This window comes from Cyanistes caeruleus, chromosome 5, assembly GCF_971803275.1.
Source record: "Cyanistes caeruleus chromosome 5, bCyaCae1.hap1.1, whole genome shotgun sequence".
Lineage (NCBI taxonomy): Eukaryota > Metazoa > Chordata > Aves > Passeriformes > Paridae > Cyanistes > Cyanistes caeruleus.
Genome location: NC_141705.1, coordinates 9,351,437 through 9,373,677, shown reverse-complemented (window position 1 = coordinate 9,373,677; position 22,241 = coordinate 9,351,437). Strand labels below are relative to the sequence as shown.

The 22,241-nt window shown below is 38.2% G+C and overlaps 1 protein-coding gene across 23 annotated transcripts in view; it reads right to left on the bottom strand.

Annotated features, from left to right (window-relative positions):
• Window positions 1-216: 216 nt before the first annotated feature.
• Window positions 217-22,241, bottom strand: part of SH3BP2 (SH3 domain binding protein 2) — a 62,794-nt gene continuing 40,769 nt past the window's right edge. For 15 of the 23 annotated variants that reach the window (XM_086889438.1, XM_023925615.2, XM_086889424.1 and 12 more), the window contains 12 exons: window positions 11,566-11,705; window positions 10,397-10,499; window positions 8,669-8,786; window positions 8,010-8,080; window positions 7,560-7,648; window positions 6,150-6,215; window positions 5,091-5,589; window positions 4,096-4,204; window positions 3,715-3,770; window positions 3,198-3,279; window positions 2,885-2,944; window positions 217-2,493 (listed from right to left, as the gene is read on the bottom strand). In XM_086889438.1, coding sequence (XP_086745564.1) covers window positions 2,356-2,493; window positions 2,885-2,944; window positions 3,198-3,279; window positions 3,715-3,770; window positions 4,096-4,204; window positions 5,091-5,589; window positions 6,150-6,215; window positions 7,560-7,648; window positions 8,010-8,080; window positions 8,669-8,786; window positions 10,397-10,499; window positions 11,566-11,704 — 1,530 coding nt within the window. In that variant the 5' untranslated portion in view covers window position 11,705 and the 3' untranslated portion in view covers window positions 217-2,355. Of the gene's footprint in view, window positions 2,494-2,884; window positions 2,945-3,197; window positions 3,280-3,714; window positions 3,771-4,095; window positions 4,205-5,090; window positions 5,590-6,149; window positions 6,216-7,559; window positions 7,649-8,009; window positions 8,081-8,668; window positions 8,787-10,396; window positions 10,500-11,565; window positions 11,706-17,268; window positions 17,509-17,712; window positions 18,426-22,241 lie in introns of those variants that run through there. The other 8 variants (XM_086889441.1, XM_086889433.1, XM_086889434.1 and 5 more) reach the window with 4 other exon arrangements.

The window sequence follows — 22,241 nt, the reverse complement described above, 5'->3', positions numbered from 1 at the left end:
CACCAGAAACTCACCTGATTTGTTATAAAACAGACTAGACTAGTATGTGGGAGCAAGAGAGAGTCTAAATGACTGCAGATTTGTTTAGAACATGAAGATTTGCTTCTTAGGGGCACTGAAAATTAATTCCTCTACCTCTGCTATTAGAAGAACCCAGCTACAAACAAAAGCATTAGAACACACTCCCATGAAATGAGACAACTGCACAAAATGAGGTGGACTGGCATCAAAAATTTATCAATCACAGAAATCTATACATTTAGATACAAAATGGAATTAATACAAAAATTTACATATTTGCAACTCTTTTATTGCACAAGTAAAGAGCTTGTAATGGTTTAAATGGATGTTTAAAAATCTTCTGAGTGTAAGGCTGAGAAAACAATCAAATATCTGAATAGGGCCTCAAAGAGTGAATACTATAAATATGATTGTCATGACACAATGAAGTCAATTATTCCCAGACAGAGAAAATCTTACTCTGTAGACCGTTAGATGTAAATATTACAAGAAACTTGAACTTACTCTGATATAACTATTTGCCAAAAAAGTTTTTTAAATGCTGTCTTGGCTGGGCCTTATTTAGAGAGGATCATGTCAGGGTAGTGCACTACAGGGGTACTAATTTAAAATAAAAAGAATTAAACTTAAAATATCCAACATTCAACAGAATCTGAATTTTAAGTATTTCACATTCTTTACACACATAAGCCCTATTACAATGGGAACAGAGATCAAAAGACTGATACTGTGTATGTCTGTGTCTCTTGGAAAAGATGGAGGCAGTTTCCTGCTCAATTCCTGTGTATGATCCTCATATTCCATGTGATGAATAAAGAAAATTCCCTAGGGGCTAAATCCTGGTTTATAGTTTTCATAAAAAGCAAATTCATATTCTGTAATGGCTTTGTTATGATTTTAAAGCTGTGACCATCTAATGGTAACAATTGAAATGGACATGTATAAATTTTGAAAAGGTAACAGAAAAAAAAAGGTTATGAATACAGATTCAGACTGGTAAAAGCTAGATACCTTCTCCTGTCTCAGGAGTGGCAGAATTTTTTTACTATTATTACAAGTCTTGTAAACATTATTAGAGTATGAGACCATTATGACACAATTTTTGGATCAATAGAATTACTTAAAATTAATTTCTCTTACATTTTAAAATTCAGGAACAGTGTCATTTTGGCATAAATATCAAGCCCTTGCATTTAGGATACCTGTCCCCAAAATATTAGGGAACAAATGTTAAAAGCACCCTGGTAATGTCTATCACTGACAATAGATTAAAAACAGATTTTGTTTTGCATGTAACTACAAATTGAGTAGAAATTTTAATAAGAGAAAAAATCTTGGTAGCAGACTAGGGTAGTGTGTTCTGCCCTTGAACAGAAAATAATGCAATTGGCTCACTACAAAGTCTGACCACAAAGATTTATGGACTGATAGTAGCATCACAATCATGGTTTCAGGTGTTTTTTTGCGCTTTGTTTTAAAGAACCTTTGACTATGGCAACATGAGATAAAACTGCTACCCAGATTTTGGAACATTCATATGGCTCCCTTCCCCCAAAATCTCAAGTAGCTCTTTCTCTTTTCTCATACCCTATAAAAATAGCAGTGGCACGAACCCTTCCAGTTCAGAACTAGGTAATGGGGCTCCCATGAAAGCCAAATCAATATTGTTCCACACTTCTCTGAAGTGCATGTCATTAAGAAGTTATGTGGGATGCCACACCCATATCAGGCAGATAGTACCTGATAGTGATTACTCTACTCAGAAGGTACCAGGATGTAAGAGGTGGCTCAAAAAAAAGCCTCATTTCCTGATCATCTTTACCTATAGTAAATCAAATAATTTGCACAGAAATCTTCATTATTTACACATTAACTATACAAGTAATACAAAATATCTCAGTCGAGCACCGATGTTGACTTTAGAAGTAGTACCTCCAAGTCAGAGTATTAGTATTCCCTGTCACAAATAAATTCTGACATACTTTTAGAAGTGTCCATTTTCTAGATCAGCTGTATTCAGATCACTTCTTTGTTCATCTTTGACATTCTAAGGAGGTTAGTAATAGCAGCAGTTTTATAAAAGGTGTGGGTATCCTGGACAGCTTTCACAGAAAAATCAGTTCAGGTCTTCATAAAAGAAAAGATCATAAAATCCACTGACCCGGACTTTAAGGTTTTACCAGAAGTTAATTAAATGGAATTTATATAACAATTCATGTGAGAAAAAATGGTGGAAACAGACTCAGTTTCTTTGTGCAAACAGCAGGATGCCCAACAGCGGCAGGAATCCTGTCCTCAGGGGCAGTAGGGTGTCCGTGAACCATGGCTGTCATGTCACCTTGGCTTAGAGTAACCATAAGGACACCTGAGAATCAGGCTGTCATGACTGGGTAAGACATGAGTGCTGTAGTATTCCACCAAACTTCCCATGTTCAAAAACATGATGTCAGAATCCAGGTAAAATTTGCCATCCTGTTGTAGAACAAAAACATATTAACTGTTGACAGTAATGTTTCCAGCTCAATGTCTAAAGAAAAAAGGGCCAGAACATCATCATCAGAACTAAGTTCTTTCAAATAAGCTCTTCCTTCACAAACTAGTCAGTCACACAAGTTAGTCCAAATTAAACTCAGGAATTTCGTAGGATTTGACTGGAGCTGAAATTTATGATACAGCAACTAGAAAGCCCAGATCTGAGTACTGGAACTCTTATCCTAGACTAGATATTTGTAAATCAGCTGTTTTTTACTGTCAGAGGTGGGAACAAATTTAGACTTTAATTTGTTAGGTCTGATATTTACCTATACACACACACATTTTATACACACAGATCTAAAGATGCATACATAGTGCAGCTACTAACCTTTTCAAATATTCTGTAGTTTCTCACTTTTCCTGCAGGCTCATCCCATACAACCAATACCTTGAAGAAGAAAAATGCAGTGTATTCAGTCTAAGCTACCAACCTCTTCTAAGTCAAGGTATTATTAAGGAATTAATGCAAATTCAGCCTAAAATTTTTTTTTTTTACAATCACTGACATTACAATAGCAATTCTCTCATATTTTCTTAAGAAAAGACCACATCTAAATTGTTAATTACTTTGACATATATAAAATGCAGTAGGTCTCAATCAAGAAGTTTTTTGGGGGTTAGACTCAGCAATTGCAATTTACCTTTCCAGGCTTTGTAGATGAGTTCCTAATACAGTACAATCCATTTTGTGGTCGTCCTTGTGGGCTACTAGCTTTAAATATCCTAAAAAGATAAACAATGACATATATTACAATTATTCATGTGTATGATGTGTTATTAGCACTCAGATAAATCAAATACCTACAGTCTTAAAATTCTCATTACAAATATCTGTTTTGGGTGTAATAATTAATAGTAGATTACAGCTGAAAGAAAGTCACTGTTCTAGCCTGAACCAGCAGTGAAGCAGAGATAATCTGGCTCTCTGGTCCTATCCAGCATCCTGGCAAAACAACCTCCTCCAGATGGAGCCAAATCACACTGCATTCCCATCTGTCAATTGATACAGAGCACTGAACTAACTTCTCTAGAAAGTGATTTGCATCTTCAACATTTTAGTGTGTGCTTTAAACACAAGTTAGCAAAAATCGTCTTTGGACTATGGTTCAGTACAGGTTTTTGTAGGACTTGTGGAACTATTTTAAAATCACATTTTACCTTTCAACTTCAAAAGATTCAGAGGTATTAAGAAATATTGAAACAGGCAGCCCAACCTGTAAAAAAACAAAGAAAATAAATCACTGTTATGTCAATGACAACTCAAAACCCTAGCAACTTGTTATGTAAATAAGCTACAGCCATCATCTAAAATTATAAATGGTGTCAATCCTTATGCTTCTTTTTCCTTTATATCCAATCTTAAACTCCATAACTTATCAAGGCATTCACTAAAGCTCAAAAGAAATGAAAAAAAAAATTACACGAGGTTTTCAGAAAGTTACTCTTCTCCTGAAATAACACACTTAAAATGCTCCTAAAGGTACACATAAGCAAGGAAAAAAAACATTCTTTTAGAATGGATCATCTGCTTGATCTTACTTTTTCATAATCATCATCAGAGTCATCATCAGGTTGGCTTGGCTTGGAGGGTAGTGCTGGTTTTTCAAATGAAAAACTTCTAAAACTCTGTCCATCTGGTGGTGATCTCCTGGCAGAAACAGAATGAAAACTGAAGGATATCTCATCAGGAAAGCAGAACAAATATACACAAAACACTGAAGGAAGAGCAAAACTAGAAGTGAAGTCTCAGTTCAGCCCCCAAATTGTGGAATCCTAGAATGGTTTAGGGTGAAAGGGACCTTAAAGACCATCTCATTCCAACCCTCCTGCCATGGCCAGGGATACCCTTCACTAGACCAGGTTGCCTGGAGCTCCATCCAATGTGGCCCTTCCAGGGATGGGGCATCCACAGTTTATGTGGCAACCTGTGCCAGTGCCTCACCACCCTCCCAGTAAATAATTTATTCCCAATATCTAATCTGAATTTACACGTCCCATCTTTTTTTTTAAAGCCATTCTCCCTTGTCATATCACTCCATGCCCATGTCAAAAGTCCCTTTCCAGCTCTTTTGCAGCTCTTTCAGGTACTGGAAGATGTTCTAAAGGTTTCCCTGAAGCCTTCTCTTCTCCAGGCTGAACAATCCCAAGTCTTTTGGGATTGAACTTGTCCTCGTAGGAGGGGTGCTCCAGCCCTTGGATCAACTCAGCAGCCTCCTCTGGACCAGTTTCAACAGGGCAACATCTTTGCTATTTTGGGGGCCTCAGAGCTGGAGGCAGTACTTGCAGATTAATTTGGATAATCACAGATTAATTTGTGTAAGGGAGATGATTTAGTCCAAGCTCCTGCACAAAACAGGCCCAACCAGATCAGCTAGATTCACTGCAGATTTTCAAATAACAGGCAAAAAAAAGCACAACACAGAGAGGGATGGTGCAGGGAAGAGACAAAGATGTTGGTATGATTCTGACTATGTCTAAACTTGTTAACTAGTAAGTGACTGAAGAACAAGAGTGCATTGTGTTTTCATACTTACTGTAACTGGGGACATAAAGATTTCTCTGTTCTAGGCTTGACCGCAGGGGGCTGGTGGCTTGGCACAGGTGGCTTTGGAAGCACTGGTGGCACGAACAGTCCAGGTTTACAATGTTCCCTTGACACTTTGGGCTCTGCTAGCTTTTCAGCAAGCTGTGACAATTTGGGTTTATTGCCTGGAAGAGGAGGAGGAGTCCGCGGGGAAAGGTTTAAGCTTTTCAGCTTCTCGCATGCTTCTGCAGGAGCAAGGACTTGGGCTGGAGGCAGAGGCTCTGCAGGCACTGGGTGAGACTCTTTGGCACTTGCAGACTTTTTGAACACAGGTAAAGGGGGCACAGGGGGTGGCTCTAGTTTGATTTCAGGTAAGCTTCTCTTAGGAGGTGGTGGTGGTACTGGTGCAGTTGGTTTGCCAGAGTAGGAATGTGCCCTTGCTTCTGAGTAGGGAGATTTCCTGACGTGAGGAATGGGCGGAGGTGGGTATGCAGGGGGCAGGACCATATCTACAGAAAGAAAACCAAAAAAACTTGACACACTGAGGGAGAATGCAGTATGTCATCAAAAGAGACTTCTCAAATCAATTTTCTGTGTGATCAAGATATTTCACTGGCATCGGGTCAGATAGTATTCAACATGCTGATAAGCATTTAATTTTCAGCACAATTCTGAATGTTATTGTTAATAAACTCCTGATAATTTTCTTCAGGCATGGCTTATGATGACTTAGCAAAGACTTTTCACTTTGTAGTTTGTTTTTTCCTTAAAAGCATTACTGCTGCTCCAGACTGATGACCAGATACCAGCCATCCCAGGCAGGAGGCTGGCAAGAAAACACACCCCCAAAGGCTTGTAATGCTTTCTGTAAACAGTTACTGCTGTTATTACAAACTTCTGACCCTAAATACCTCTCAAGATTAGATACCTCTGCATTACTTCAGTTGTTTTGCCAGTTGGAATAGTAATGACCAACACAAAATAATAACCTGGCATTCCACATGAATAGTGCCTTCACTGGGGGCCTTTCATGGGGCCTTTTGTGAGGAGAATCAAAGAAACCACATACCATCTTTCACTATGTCAGAAGTATCCGGCTGCAAATAAGACTCATCCTCTTCCTCCTGGTCATAATCTGCACATAAAAATCAGTGTGTCAGACTCTGATAAATACTCTTGGAACCTAAGAAACCTAAGAAAGGATATCAAGTACTTAGAGCTCTTTAAAACAAATATTTTTCAGGTATTTTTTCAAAAGAGGTGAAAAAATGTAATAGTTTTGATCCACCTCTCTGCTATCTAGGTGTTTCCTTAAATTTTTGACAATTAAAAAAGCCATCACTTAGAATAGAGGCAGATAAAGTATGCTGCACATTAAATTTGTTTTTTCAACTTACCAAGTTAAAAAATATATATTTTTGGTGATACTTTCTAGTGTTTCAGCCTTCCTGAGAGAAGTTCAAATCAGTTACAGAGACACAACTACATGGATGCATTGAAAAAAGCACTTGGAAAAAAATATATCCCCCAAAATTCAACCCTACCACAGAAAAAAAATATGATTTTGCCATATGGAAGATTAAAAAAGCTTAGTGATCTATAAAACTATTTTAATTCTTTTGCCTTGTTCTGCCAATAAAAAAAAAAAGCATCACAACAAATGGCTTAAGTGGTTTCAATGTTGCCTTTAACTATAAATCAGAATAACCAAGCCACAAAAGACATGTTACTTCTAGGCAGTAATTTCTCATCATTGATTATAAGAGGAGCCTGAAGGACAATATGCAGAGGAATGCCCTAAAAAAGGGTAAGGATATCTGATAAAAATCAGCCATTCTAATTTTCCTAATTTAAACTCCTACTAGGGCTCTTATCATTCATCTTGCATACAACCCTCCCCTCCCATAAAATCAGAAGGACTATCAACAACCCCACATGAAATGCTGATGAGTCTGTTCTCATCTCTGCTTGCAGCAATGGAACCGGATTTCCTAACAAGACCCATTCCTGCCTTTTCGTCCCAGTCAGGAAGAACAGTCAGGAATTTCCTTTCAGGAAATGAGAGTACTTGCTCCCATCAACATTGCCTGAGAAATCTGAAAGGGCAGATGGGGAAAGGCATAGAAAAGCATCTCTACTGAACCTCAAGGCAAGGTTTCTCTTGTTGGTCTTCACAAACATATTTCTTGACTAGGAACTCAGTTGCTGAAATATGCTGTGAATGCCAGGCTATCATGTCCTCACTTTTAATCAACCTCCTCAAAGGATCTGAAATTCTTTAGTTTATTTGTACCAGCAGTTAATGGCTCAGAATACCAGTTGCTGATTTAAAACTACAACAGAGATACAACTTGTAAAAAAACACCAGTTACAAACTGGGTCAGTTTACTTAAGCTACAGGAATAATTCCTGCAGAATTCAGAAGAAATAAGCAACGAAGAAGCCTTATTTACACTTATTTAGTGTCTAAATTTGTCACCTTCGTTATCTGCTGAATGATGGGTATACTTGATATCAATGGGACGTTCTACTGAGCCATAGAAACTGTCTGCATCAGAGCCAGAGTCACTGCAAAAGAAAAGAGAGAGTTACTTCTGTTTAGCAGGACTGCAGCACTGGAAAGGAATGCTGGAAAAACAGAAGCAATCTGTTCCTATTTCCCAATTAACTGTCAGATATGTTGCTGCTGTATTTTAATAGATTTAATTTCTTTTAACAAAACTGACATTGAAAGTGCTCTTTGTTTAAAGATGTGTGATTTTCTTCATATTATTTAAAGTATAAATTGGGAAGGGATTTTCTTCTTGGGTCTTACTGCACCTGTTCTTATTTAACAGGAAGTTACTTGTAGGTGCAAAAAGCCTAAAACACCACTGTAAAGAGCAAGTGCAAAAGGGATAAAAAGCTAATAAAGAATTAGGGTTTATACCTGAATTCTGTTACTGTTTCTTTCTTCTCATGGTAGTGATCAATTTCCCTTCTCAAGGATAGCATCCAATTCTAAACAAAAATAAAAAACCAAATTGAACACATCAATCTTTTAATCATTAAATGCAGATCTATCTTGTCCTCTGTAAGAACAGACTAAGTGTGCAGGGAATATACATTGAAACAGTATTTATCTATGACTTTTTGTTGAAAAGATTCAGCAGTCAAATATTTTGACTACCTAAAATGCTGTAGGAACATACTGAAGTATTAAATTTTCAGTTTGCAAATTTCAGGCTTTTATTCCTAAAGCCAGATATCTATTCAGAACATGTTTACAGGTGAGAGATTTCACTGAACAATTTTCAGAATTTATCAAAGGCTTAACATATTATTTTTCCATGGTAAAAATTAAATACGGAGTATTTATGAAATATGGAGAAACCCATGCCAACCAATGTCACAGCCATCCCCTAAATTACAAGTTGAATTAACACTAACTTAATAGTTAGAACTTCAGACATGATTTTCAGAGCAGCCCAAGGAACTAGCTATACAAATTTCAGTGACAGCTGCATTTCCAGTTAATTTAGATTTTAGGGAAGTCCAAGATTCGCTTTTTGCTTCAAGGAAAATTCTATTGCAAAAGAAGAAAGTTACCTTTCTTTCATCTTCAGAAGAAGCTGAAAAAAACCACGTCCTGTGTTTCTTGCTTATGTGAACTAACTTGAAAGGAAAGACATTGCTTGATGTTGTTTCCTCAGCTGCCCGCATAACCCTGAGAAACAGAACAACCAATACAAGAACGCCTTAATCTATAGTTAATGCTGCTATGCAGGTCATAAAGACTGACAGAAAGCAGTTTTACTGGCCAGTTTTTCCTTATGAAAACCCCCAAGCCCAGAATATCACCACAGAAATCCCCACAAGTGCATTTGCCGTACTTCTCCATTATTGTGGTTGAAGGGACAATGCAAAAGGAAGAGCACTTGTTAATCCACCAGCCAGACTTTTATGAACAGCTGCTTTGACCAGTTCAAGAGTTAATGAATCACATTAATTCATAATTACACATTGCAAGAGGTACTCAGGGTGCTTGTGGCCCTTATTTGAGAAGTTGCTATTTCAGAGGAGAAAACAAAACATCCTTCCCATAAAAATAAGGAAAAACTAATAATAAAGGGGAACTTCATTTCTCTTATAAGCACTTTCTTGCATGTTTTTTATTATTTCAAAATAAGCATAACTGCTTTCTTTTTTGTGTGTGTAAGGAATTTCTTCATTTGGGACTCCTTGGGGAAAAAAAAAATTAAAAACCCCTTATGCAACTTCTCAGTCTAACAATTCTTTCAGTTCAAATTCTTTCCCAGTAATGTCTGTCTGTGCCTTATACTAAATCAACACCTGGTTCCTATTCCAACCAAGGTCTCTACAAGGCTTCTAGAACGAAGATACATAAAAACTCTCTTTAGCATTTACAGATTCCATAGTATTGTTCACATTCATGTGGCAGCAGAAGCTGGTGTCATGACAAAATTACAGTGTGGGTGTCTTCTACAAATTAATCTTGAATTTTTAACTAGCTACAGTGTTTACAAGTGCATTCCCTTAAAAATATGCCATTGTGTGCTGTTAGAAAAGCTCTGAATTTAAGAAAAGGCAATTCCTTATTCCACAAGTCTGAAAATGTTCTACAGTACAAGATGCACAAATACAATAAAATTGCAGTGGTTAGGATCAATACAGTGATATTTCTCTACATTCCCTCTTTCTCATTAAAGCTTTCTTGGCAACAACATCAAAAGCAATTCCCTAAAGTTAGGGAAGTTAGGTTGGACTTGTATTAGTAGACCTCAGGCTGCATTCGGATTCTGATGGTACTGGCTAACTTGAGAGCCACATATTTCTGTCTTCAACTTGCAAAGTAAATATTAAGATTAAAAACCTGTAGAGAAATGAGTCATATATTTTGCACATTCACTCTTTAGCTGATACAGTTTTGACACTAACTACAGTTGCTGAACCAGTAACTCCATAAATTCTCTCATTCGATTCCTTTCTGGTCTCCACAGAACAAAGATGGCTTGTCTGAAAGAATCCACATCCATCTGCACATGCAGTGTGCATTAATCAGGAGTAAAGCCATTGCAATTCAAACAGATTTACTGGTTAAATTACAGAAGAGGAAGGCTAGCCACTTGCCAAGCACAGAAAATGTCATACATATAATTTGAAAGGAATACATTTCTTGGAATGTATTCCATTGGAGATCAATGCTTAACCCAAACAACAGATGTAGCTGTGTTTAACTTCACTAGAAATGCAACCCATAGCCCCTAGCATTAAGTAAAAGGAGCTTGTGTGTTAAACAGCTTCCTTGGCACTTACCTGTTGTAACCTTTCAAAGAAAATGCACCCTGGGGAGATGCAGATGTGCTGCTCTTAAAATAGTAGATACATCCCTCATGAATAATCACAAATCTCAGTGGCCCTGAAAAGATAAAAAGTGAGCTAAGTATAAATCCATGGGAAGCAGAACAACTAGAACCTCTTAGCACATGTAGAATTATTGTTTAAGATTTTAGTAATCATATGTATCACTGTAAATGAGCACACACTGGTTCAGTGACAGCTTGTGGAAGATCAGTCACACAGTGACACTGTCCATTTGCAGAGTTTCAAGACTAAGGGTAATATTTGATTACCTCACATGAGAGGCAGCTGATCTGAAAACAAAAGAAGCCTCAGAGACTGCAGGCCTGACCTCCACCTGTGCTCCTTTATTAATGGAGTAAGCAATAGCAGGAAGGCAGCTACAGGATACAAATGCATATTTACATCCATCCCAAAAGCATTATCTCCCTCTCTTCTTTCACCTCAGCTACATAATCCTGTCAATAAAATTATATCCTGTTTTCTCTTTTTGAAAGAGGCCAAGACTCCTTCCTTTGTCAACAGCAGTAATCATTGTCCTTAATACAGTTAAATCTATTATATATATTATCTGTAAGTATAGTTTCAGTATAAACAGGGATACCAAATGAATAGCACATAAATAAACCCAAAATCTGAACTTTTTTCCATGTAAATAGACTCTGATTTCAGAAGAAATTACTGTTATTAAATACAGCCCAATGTTGGCAGTGAGAAAATTTCCATTTCACAACAGCAGTAGGAGACGGGGATATTTTTTCCAGTACAGAATAACCAACTGGAAAAAAAAAGCTGAGTACTAATTTCTTTCAGAAAAAGAGTATTTGAAATTGATACATATCCTGGGAATCTGTTTTTCTTGAAAATCTTACTTGTGAAGGACTTGACAAGAGAACTAAACAAGCAAAATAAAATCAACCACAACATTTATTAAGATCTACAGTTGCAAAACAATTAAAGGAAAATCTTTCAATATGAGTATTTCATACATATATTCCAGTAAAATTGTACTCCAATACAAAGTGGAAAAACAGCTTCAACAGTGTGCTAACATGAAATCTGTTACTGGCCCCAGAGGCAAGCATTGAAAACACTTAATTTAGTTAATACCTCATTCAACTTACACTTCAGGATCTGCAGCTGGGTGCCTCCTTTTTTATGAAGATATCCTGACTTGGTGACTCCTCCAGGCATTGTCAGAAGGTTTTGTGCTCCAATTGCCTTCATTGGGACTGGCCAGACCTGCTCCTGAGAGGCCATCATTCTGCAATTTAGAATAATTAAAAACAGTTTAAAACTCGGATTTTACTTTAAGGAATGAGTACCGAGAAGCAAAGCTTGTTTCCTTAAACAAGCTTTCCAAACAACTAATGTGGTTCAGCACTTAAGAATGTAACACAGACAGGGTGTTCAAAGATTCCAGGAACTTTGTAATGTATAAAAAAACATGGTGCAAAAAGCCCCGATTTATTTTTATACAGCTCTCAAAAGTGATTGACAGTTGTTGAAACAAAGGAAAAGTGCTTAGTAAATATTACTTAAGTATTTATGTTTTAAAAATACTCCAGATAACACTGCAAGACTTTATCAGACAGGTGACCAGAAAGAAAATTGGTTTCTTCTCCCAAGTGCTACATGACACATGTACGTACAGAAAACATACTTTTCTGTACAGCAAAGGAATCAAGTCAAGGTTTAGTAACTACAGCATCTAATACTACTCATTCCTGATATTTACATGTTTAATTCTTTAACTCTTAACTCTTTAATTAAAGGATTAGTATATAATCTCATACTGGATGTTACATGTGACAGCATCCTGTGCAAATGAAGTTCCTCTCAGATTTCTGCAGGCTTCCATTTAATTTATATATCAATTACTTATGTAATGCTCCACCAAGCATCTCCACAGTTAGCACTCTTTCTGCTGTCATCTTAAACCAAAAAGATAAGTTTCTGAGGTAGTAACTTATTCTGATATATCATTATGAGCCCTTTCTTTCTTCAACTGCTAACAGAACTAGGCTAAAAATCCTACTGTGTCATGGAGAAAAGAAATCATGCATGCATAGAATGGGAATTTTGACCTAGACATAAAAGGGTACGTTATCATCAGGTGTAGGGCTAGAGATCTTTACTGGTAAAAGGCAAACTAATGAAGTTCCAGTTAATTAATTTCTGATAAAAGAATGATTGTTTAGAACTGATAAGCTTTCAGTGCAAGACTGAAATTTAATGGATCTTGTTAGTTTCTCCTTTACCCAATAGTGACAGTAAGGGAGGTAAACTGTGAGGCTCAGCACAGAGTCCAAGGGTCTCAGCACAACACCCTACCCAAGCACTTGCCCCTCCAACCTAAAACGGCTTTTCCCATTCTGAAAAGAATAAGGAAGCGTTTCAGATTTGTTGAGGTACAGCAGCAAAGTATGTATCCATTTGTGATGGACTGGCATTTAAGAAACAAAGGGAAACACCTATGGAAGTTAAAGCTGCTGGAGGCTGATGGAAGTGATTTTTTAGCTAATGCTTTAAAACTACATCACCATTGTATGGGTTAGAAAAACCAGAAATGCAAGTCAATGGATCTTGCAGTGGATCAGTTTAGGATTTAGATCTAATGCCTGCCATTTGCTGATGACACATATGTGGGAAAGGGTGGAAATTCCTAGCAATTTTTACCAGAAGAGTTTAAACTAAATTAAATTCTCTAGGCAGCCTAGAAGATTTAATCACAAAAATTAGGTTTTGGTCTCCAGTGTTATGAAGCAGGCTCAGCCAGAGAAGATAGGATCCAAGGCCCTAAAAACGCTCTCATACCAACAAGTCAAGATACCATGGTACCCCAATTTTTCCCCAGGACCCCCCTGTTCACCAAAAGGTAAGTTGCTTTTGTTCTACTCAGCTATATCCTTCCTTCTGCTGTTTCCTCCCTGCTCCTATTAAATGACTAAGATCTTTCCAAGCTGAGCTATTTCCTCCTCCTCCACAATGAAATTTCTAGCAACAGCAATGTTCCCAAAAAGTGGCTACTCACGCATTTTAAGCTTTTAAGAATAAAAATAAAAAAATAGCAGCAGAAGCTAACATCCCCCCAGCTCCCCTAAATCCTTCAAATTATTTCTCCACATGTTGAAGAAAAGTTGAAGTGAAAGAAATGGAGAGTGCTACCCAGCTGGCTGCTGACGCCAAACCACATCAATACCGCTAAGAGTGATTTCCTTGAAATAAGGATTGCAAAGGGAAGTCCGGGGCTTATTCTTTAAGGAATATGCACATCAGTGTTTAAACATTAGAACTTAAGTTATTTCAGTCTGTTTCTAGTTATCTCCAGCAAATAGACTAAGTAAAAATTAAACCTTTTCATTCAGATAAATATACTCTGATGGTACTTTTCCAATATTAGTCTCAATGCCATCCAACAGTTTCAAGCTCATCTTGGGTCTTCCAATCTTCTGTCCCTTCACTACAAAGAACAAAAGAAAAGACTGAAGCACCCAGTGCATGGTATGAAATTGTTTCAGTGTTCTGTACATAGGCTGAAAACCTATCAGAAGAGGCAGAGTTAAATGTCTCAGGGAGGTTACCTGAAACAGCCAGTAAGCTGAAATTTCTAAGAAGCCAAAGTTGAGCACTGGCAATAAGTATATGCTACCCTAGGTAAATACAGAAAGCAGAAATATTTGTCCCAGTCATGTTTGCCTTCTATAGGGGAGTGCACCAGTCAGTCTACTCACTAAAGCATGTCTGTGTGGGCATTATGTCCTCTACCTGATAAGCCAGATCTTAAGGCAGACAGGAAAGAAAAAAAATTATGGAAGCAGAGGAGCAAGCAGGGGAAGAAAAAACAGTCCAGTTCTACAGTGTGATGACTACAGGATTTAACTGACAGGAAAGGACAGCAGAGTATCAGGTTCTGCTTCCTCTTTTCATAATAATTTCTTACTTTTGGCTACTTACTATAAAATGGTCCTGAAAACAGAGACCAAAACTTAGAACTTCTTCAGCCCAGCTAAGTGAGTAAAAGAAGTGAGTAAAAGGAGACACGGCTGAAATCCATGCCACCAAGAACACATGACATGAAGTAAAGAGCCCACCAGGCTTTTCAATAGATTTAGAGGCAGCTATTGGCTCACTGTTATCTCAATATCAGTGTGGCTTTTAACACTCGACATCACATCTGTACACTCCTCAAGCACTTTCATCTGCAGGCACATAGACACTTAGGGAAGAGTTCGGTATTCTGAGTAGAAATCTTTCAGTTAGGCTGCTAAAATGCATTTGAGTGCTTCGACTCTAGTTCCAGGCAGATTTTTCTTCTTTTCTTGACTGCAGAAAACAGCTCTGCAAGGACAGATGTTGCTATTTCGCATCACACTGCTGGGAGAAAAATGTCAAAACAAATCTAACTTCAGAATCTTTACTGTAGGGGTGGGAAAAAATGAAAGCTCAAAGACTTTTGTGGTCTTAGCATCTACAGTATGGTTGCCTTTAGCTCCCTGAATGGTTCCTTCAACTCTTGATATTCCTGTTGTAACTTCTTTAACACATTACACTGAGAACAGATGGATGTTGCATTACGAGGTACACGCCATAGCAGTCACTGAAGTCACTGCAGAGCCTGTTAACTTTGGCATTACTGAGAACAGAGGGATATTTTCGAGTTGTTTCTCATGCATTTTTACACTGCCTGGTGCATAGGAGAGCCTCTCCCACAGGGCTGACAACCAAGTTCACAGAAAGGGCTCACTCAGCGCAGCCAAAGCTCCTTCTGACACTGGATCTGTCGCAAGCAGAAGGCAACATCCCCCATGCACTGTTTGGTGAAAGCTTCTAGCAATAGCTACACACTTTATTTCTCTTCCCACTCACCAAGGAACTAGATGCATATTTTTAAATCAATTTTTCCACCAAGTCTCAAACCACTGCATGTGGCTATTGAATTAATCCTCTCCCACACTGAATGGAACCCTCTGAACAAGAGGAGGATGGCAGCAGTCAGAGAAAGGCCTTGCATCACTTTGTTTCTCAGGTGATCCCTGTGACAATTCTATGCTTTTGAGGGAGATGGAAGGCCTTAGAGTGTAGTAGGAGAAATAGCAGAACAGCAGTTTCTAGGATGCACTTCATCATTCAAGAGTGCTTTTGGCAAGACAGAGCAGTGCAATCAGCACTCTGGAGCATAATAGAGAGCTTATACAATCACTATTCTAGCTACTTCTTATATACAAACTGGTCTACCAGACTGGAAACCAAACCAATTTGCAGTGTATTGCTAATGTAACAATAAAGTCAGCCCAAGTTTATCACGAGTATGCTTTTCTCAAACACTATCACAATGAGCCATTTTTTATTTCAAAGTGTCCTGAGAGTTAAACAGCATGAAAAAAAATGTGGATTTACACACTTCATCCTGTAACCAGGACAGGGCCAGTCAGATAGAGAAGTATTTTCTGAATCATAGTACTGCTACCAAGCTCAAACTCTGAATGGATAGTAGACTTCTCTTATTGCATAGCAGGTAAATGAATACATCTGTGAAACAATTTTAATCTATCCCCTCACTCAGTGGATAGAGAATAGCTAGATTGAAGGCTAGGGCATAATTTTACAGGCTAAAAGTCCTTCCATGAGTAAAAGTAAAATTCTGCCACATTAAAAATCTGGATTACATTATAGAAGAACACTTACCCCTCTTGGCCCTAAGAGCTATTGGCATTCAGCCCAATTAGAGCTGAACAAGTTGATTCAATTAAGGACTGCATCCTGGAAGAGTCCTCAGTTCTTGATTAACTTCATCTGAATATACGGCAGATGTGATCATCTCCACATCTTGCCGTATACAGGCAAAAAAAAAATAAATTTAAAATTACCCTTGTCTCTGAGACTACAGCTGCCAATGGTTGTTTTAGAAGTTCTCACTTGTTATAATAATATTTATGATCTGGCCCCATTTGGTCATGCTGGATAAAACAAAAATACAGTCTCTGAAGCTGCAGTACAAAAAGTAAATCTGATCTGAATTTGAAACAACGCTCTCTATTACATCTGAGAACTTTTAGAACTGTAATCTCATAACCTCTAGTCTTTAAATTTTACTTGGAAGTAAAACCCAGCTAAGCCAGATGCTAGTTTACTTCTGAATATATAACTTAAAAATAACATGACATACAGAACACATAACTTACAGAAATTAATGTATTCCTCAAATCATGCAGAGGGAGACCGAAGTACCAGGCATTACCAAAAACGAGGCAGCATTACACACTTGAGAACAGGAAAAGTTTCCGCTATATGCTCTCAACAATTCTGAGTTAGAATGATTTCTCTGATTCAACCATATAAACACCATCTGTTCTTAAAACTGCTTTCTGCAGAATTATCAGGTCTCTTGTTCACTTATTAACCATTTTCCAGTACTTTTGAAATTCTTTTCCATATCTCTCCTGCTTTTCCTGGTTACACATTCCATTTCTTAATACCTCTAACAGCCTCTTTCACAATACTCTCAGAAAGATTAATAGCACAGTACAAACACTGAAGTAAAACAAAAGTCTTACAAGACAAAGGGATCAGAGAAATAAGCCTGACCAAAATACACTGTAAAACTAAATGTACTCTATTTAACTTGTCTGAAAAGAAAAGCAAGTCGAAGCAAGTTTTCAACCAACACCCAACTCATCTCTTCCCCCTCCAATTCTTTATCATTTAATTTTCTGCATGAGTTAAAAGTATTTTAGCCCAGACACCATATTCTACTCTTAGTTGCAGTCTGCTCTCTACCTGAAGGAGGAAAGTTGGCAGAAATACCAGCCACAAAAAGCACTAACCTGGTGACCTTACGCGATCGACACATAGTTTTTCTGCTGACAGTTTCACCGAATGATTGTTTCCTTTGGGATGACAAAGCCATTAACAACTTATGACCCCTCTCAGGCATGGCAGGAACATCTCTGCACTTCTCCCACGTTTGGGTACTCCCAGGTTGAAAGCCACAGCTGTAGCTGCTGTCTGCTCAACACACAAAAGGAAAAGAAACCCTGCCCCAACTGCTTGTGCATCTGCACTGCGGCCAAAAGTGACGCCGAGGCAATGACTTGTTTCCTTTGTTACTTCCTGTTCCCCCACTCTTAGTGGGCAGCACTAAGATCTTTGTCACATTTCCCAGCTTCCCAGAGAGCTTATAAATCAATTCCCGCACAGCTCAAACGTCTGGCAGACATCGAGCTAGAAAGCAGAGGGGATTTTCCAGAGCTCACTTTCTTCCTACTCACCTTTCAATCAACCGCTTTCCTTTGGGAGAAAAAGAAAGTTGTCCTTTTTTCTCTCCGTGTACTCCAGCTCCCACACTGGCACAGCTCAGAAATGCTGCCCGTGCCTCAGGTACTTGCACTGCACCACAGAACTGTTTTTTCCCCCACAGCTGGAGCTGGTCCTTCCCTCTTCAACCCAAGACAATCAAAATAGCCATTCTGAAAAATTCTGCAGCACAGACGTGCTTTAGAGCAAATCTTGGCGGTATGTTTGATGCTACACAAACCACGAAAGATAACAAAATTCAAATTCAAGAGGCTGACAGTGTGCAATTGTTCACAAGTATCACCAACTGATGATGAATAAATGCCATTGTTTTACACTTATTTTCATCTGGAGCTCTTAAAAGGATTCAAGTGTTTCACTGACTTGTCTATATTTAAACAACATTCCAGGTTCAAAAGTTTGAACATGACAAAACCAACAAGCAAGTTTCAGAATGATGGACAAAACCTATATAAATATGTCAAGCAAAGATTACTTCACAAATTTTTGGAGAAATGGGTATGAATCTGTACCCCAAAATAGAAGGAAGAAGTCTCTATACAATATATATTTTTGTAAGCTACCCAACAGCCAAAGCACAAAAGAAAGGAACATTTCAGATACTGCTCATGGCTGTATGGGGTAGAAAAACAGCTCTCACCACAGAGCACCCATCTGCACTCCTTCCATTGCCAGGCTCTATAGGAAGGGAAATTAAACCATAAACACCTCACAGCTGTTGTTAGGCAAAAGGAGCAGCATATCAGAACACAAGATCCCAGTGCTCTTCAATAAGGATCAGTACCCTGTCATCTCAGTGCCTTGACAGATTTTTCACACAGAAAGGACTCAGCTCAATGGTTTGTGAATTAAATTCACTTGCTTTATTTGCTACAATATTAGTTACCCATTTAAGGCACACTGCTCTATATCAGTCTTTTCCCCCTGAGTTCTCTGTTACCTAAGCATACTCTTCTAAGCCTGCATTAGCACCTTTGCATGCTATTTCTCCAACTTAGTAAAAAACTAGATTTAGAATGACAGCACTGGAGTATATGTAACACTGGAAAAAACCCTTCAGTTCCTCTTTCCCTTTTCTGATGTGACACACCTAACTCCTGGTTTTCCCCTCCAAACTCCACAACTTATAGTACCATGCTCTTTGGCTTCAACAGTCTCGTTAAACCATGCCTCCTTTATCCAACACATGTTCCTGAGGTACTGCTTTTCCTCTCTAACCTTTCTCATGCTGCCCTCTCTCTTTCTTCATTTTAGTACTCAGAAATGTGGCAGGGTTTTTCATTTCAAGTTCCAAGATCCCATTTCGACTTCTCTGGTGATTTCCAACACTATCAAGATGGTCCCAGAGTCAGAAGACACTTCACACACACAAAAGCAGGTGTTCCACCAAAGAACAACCAAGGTTTAGATGTTTCATGGTTTTGGGAGACTGAAAATTCAGTTCAGCTTTCTAGACCAAACATTCACCAGAAGGATTGTATTGCAAAATTGCAAATAAGGAATCTGAAGAGACATGAAAACTTTATGGATTTGATTGACATATCTGCCAGGGAAGTGAAAGAGTATTAAATATATCCTCCTTCACAAAGCAAAATTCTGTTATGCATGGATCTTTGGTATAAGGTTTTCAGATCAATCTTCATTCTTCACCACAAAATGAATGATGAGAAGCAGCCTTGCATCAAGATAGCCTGGGGAGAATCTCACTCCAAATGAAATAAGTAATTTCTTTAATGGTATAAAGTATCACTCAGCCCTAAAAGGAAGAACCAAAGCATTTGGAACCACCACTTGGATTTCATCCCAGCAGGGCCACTGCCTGAGGAAGTAGCCAGTCTTCTCTGCCATTGTCAGGAACAGCTCTTGCTGGCAGTCAAAAGCAATCCTACTTATCATTAGTTAATGGGATGCGAGGGCACAAACACATCTGGCAGAACGCTGTCCTTGCTGGTATAAATTCACTTGTGTCACCACAGGGCTGAGCTGTGTCTGCTGCAGGAGCGCTTCCTCTTGCTGACCAATTTACAGGAAACTGCAAGAATGGACTGCAAATAAAAGCAGCACAAGAAGAGCAAAGCAACAGGCAAGGCAGAAAAATCAACAAAGCACTAAAAAAATGTAAATAGCATGAAAAACACTTTCTTTCAGCTGCAGCAGGTCAGCTCAGTATTGAAGTTCCAGTCAGAATAATGTAAGGATTCGTACATTATGTATTTCCACAGAAGTCTAGAGTATAAGGCAGTAAGAAAGTAGGGGATGAAGAGAAATTGTCCTAAGCTTGAGTCAGAGGTAGATTATTAGAAGTTTTATTGAATTTATTTATTAATTCTACCAAACTAGTTTAGTCTCAAGTTTCTAGATGACAGTGGAAACACAGCCATTAAAAAAAATTTAAAAAAACTATTTCAATAAAAGCCATTATGTTGAGAGATAGTATATTTGTCAGCTGCATGCTTCAGAACTGCAGATTGCAAAACAGCAAGTGTAAATTACTTGCCTGAATCCTTCATCTATTAAGTAAGGCAATGTTGTGAAAATGCAAATAACCATGCATCAGAATTACTTCTGCTGGGTGAACTGCATTATTATCTCTCAAAAAAAAATAAAAAATCAGCAACAAGAAGAATTGAGACCACAACTTCCAAAAATCCTCTTTCAATGTCAAAAGAACTCCTATACTTTAAATTTCAACTATCTTTCCTTCATTCACCTTACTTCAAAAGACATGAAGTAGTCCTAATTTATTACATATACTTAAAACAAGTGGCTCAGGTCTTGATAATATATATTCAATCAAAACCAAAGAAACACTTAAAAGTCAGAAAGCTTCCAAGTTTCTGCTTACACCCCAGTAGCTCTTAGGTTCTGAACATCTATAGACATATGGTTGGCTTGGAACTTCAAAAAATGCCAGCCAGCCCCGGCCTGCAATAAATCAGCTCTATCTCAGAGAATGAGCATACCAATTTTAAAACAAAGTTGTAACTTTTTGTGATTGCTTCATCCAGCTGTTTGGCACACATCCTAGAAGATGATATGATTTTGATTTGGGGGTACAGTTAATGTATTAATATTGGTCAAACATCTGTAAATCAAAGTACAGGCGCTTGCAGTATAGGCACAGCTTCTAAAAAAGCAAATCAGATTGAGCAGCTGGAAGACAAGAACCATCTGCAAACTGGCAATATATGAACATTATTATTTAACAGATACACTTACACCAGCCAGCCCTGAAAAATAATGCAAGACTTTATATTAATGTAAGAAATGAAATACATTAAGGGGCTGAAGTGAGTCTGGAGAAGGACAACGGAGCTGGGCAAGGGCCTGGAGCACAGGTCCTGTGAGGAGCAGCTGAGGGAGCTGGGGGTGTTTAGCCTGGAGAAAAAGAGGCTCATGGAAGACCACCTCACTGTGTCCAAGAACCTTTCAGAGGGCTGTAGCTGGGTCAGGGTCAGTCTCTTCTCCTAGGTACCAAGTAACAGGATGAGAGGAAACAGCCCCAGGTTGTGCCAGGGGAGATTTAGGTTGGAAATTTGGAAGACATTCTTCATAGAACAGGTTGTCAAGCATTGGACTGGGCTGCCCAGAGGAGTGGTGGAATCACCATCCCTGGAGGTATTTAAAGAATGTGGATGTGGCACTTAGGGACATGGTTAGTGGTGAACAGGTGCTGGTGCTAGGCTGAAAGTTAAGACTCCATGATCTTGCAGGTCTTCTCCACCACAAATGGTTCTATGAAAAAAGGATTGAAGTAAGACCAGTACAGCTATTCCAGCATAATTGTTGATGTTGGCAATTTTTTTATGTGTAGCTTTTCCTACTGAATCAAAAGGCCCCTCAAAACTGGAGCATTCACCCAGGGAGTTAACTGGGTCAGGTCTATGCCAGTCAGATCACACCTCTAACATTTGGTAAATGCTAAATAACATTTAAAGTAGAAGGCAAGTCCTGAAGATAATTTGCTGCCTTTTGGCTTTTTTTTTATATAAGTTCAGATACATTACCAACACTACATTTCCATTTACTACTGAAAATAGATGAACACATTCTTTTTTCCTTTTAACTGTTATTTATATACAAGGTCCTCATACAAAAGACTGTAAATGCCACTATGGCTATGATCAACTGCTCTTTCATCCAGTGCTTGTAGAACAATTTAAAATAGAACAGAGGTTAAAAAAATATGTAACTAGCAGAAGTACAAACATGATTGCCAAGATCTTATTCCGGCAGAGAGCTGCAAAGGGATTTTCCCCAAATACACATAGATACTGAAAGTGGGAGTTTCCACAAATGATTTACTTCCTTAGCAGAAATTTTCAATCCCAACTATTAATTGTACTGCTAGTCTGGTTTGTGATTAACTGCACACAATTCTATCACTAAGGTACTCAAAATTGATAAATTAGGAAGAACTGTTGGATGCTAAAATAATTTCTGCTTAGATGTCAAAACAGCTTTAAGTATTTTAGTGGACCAC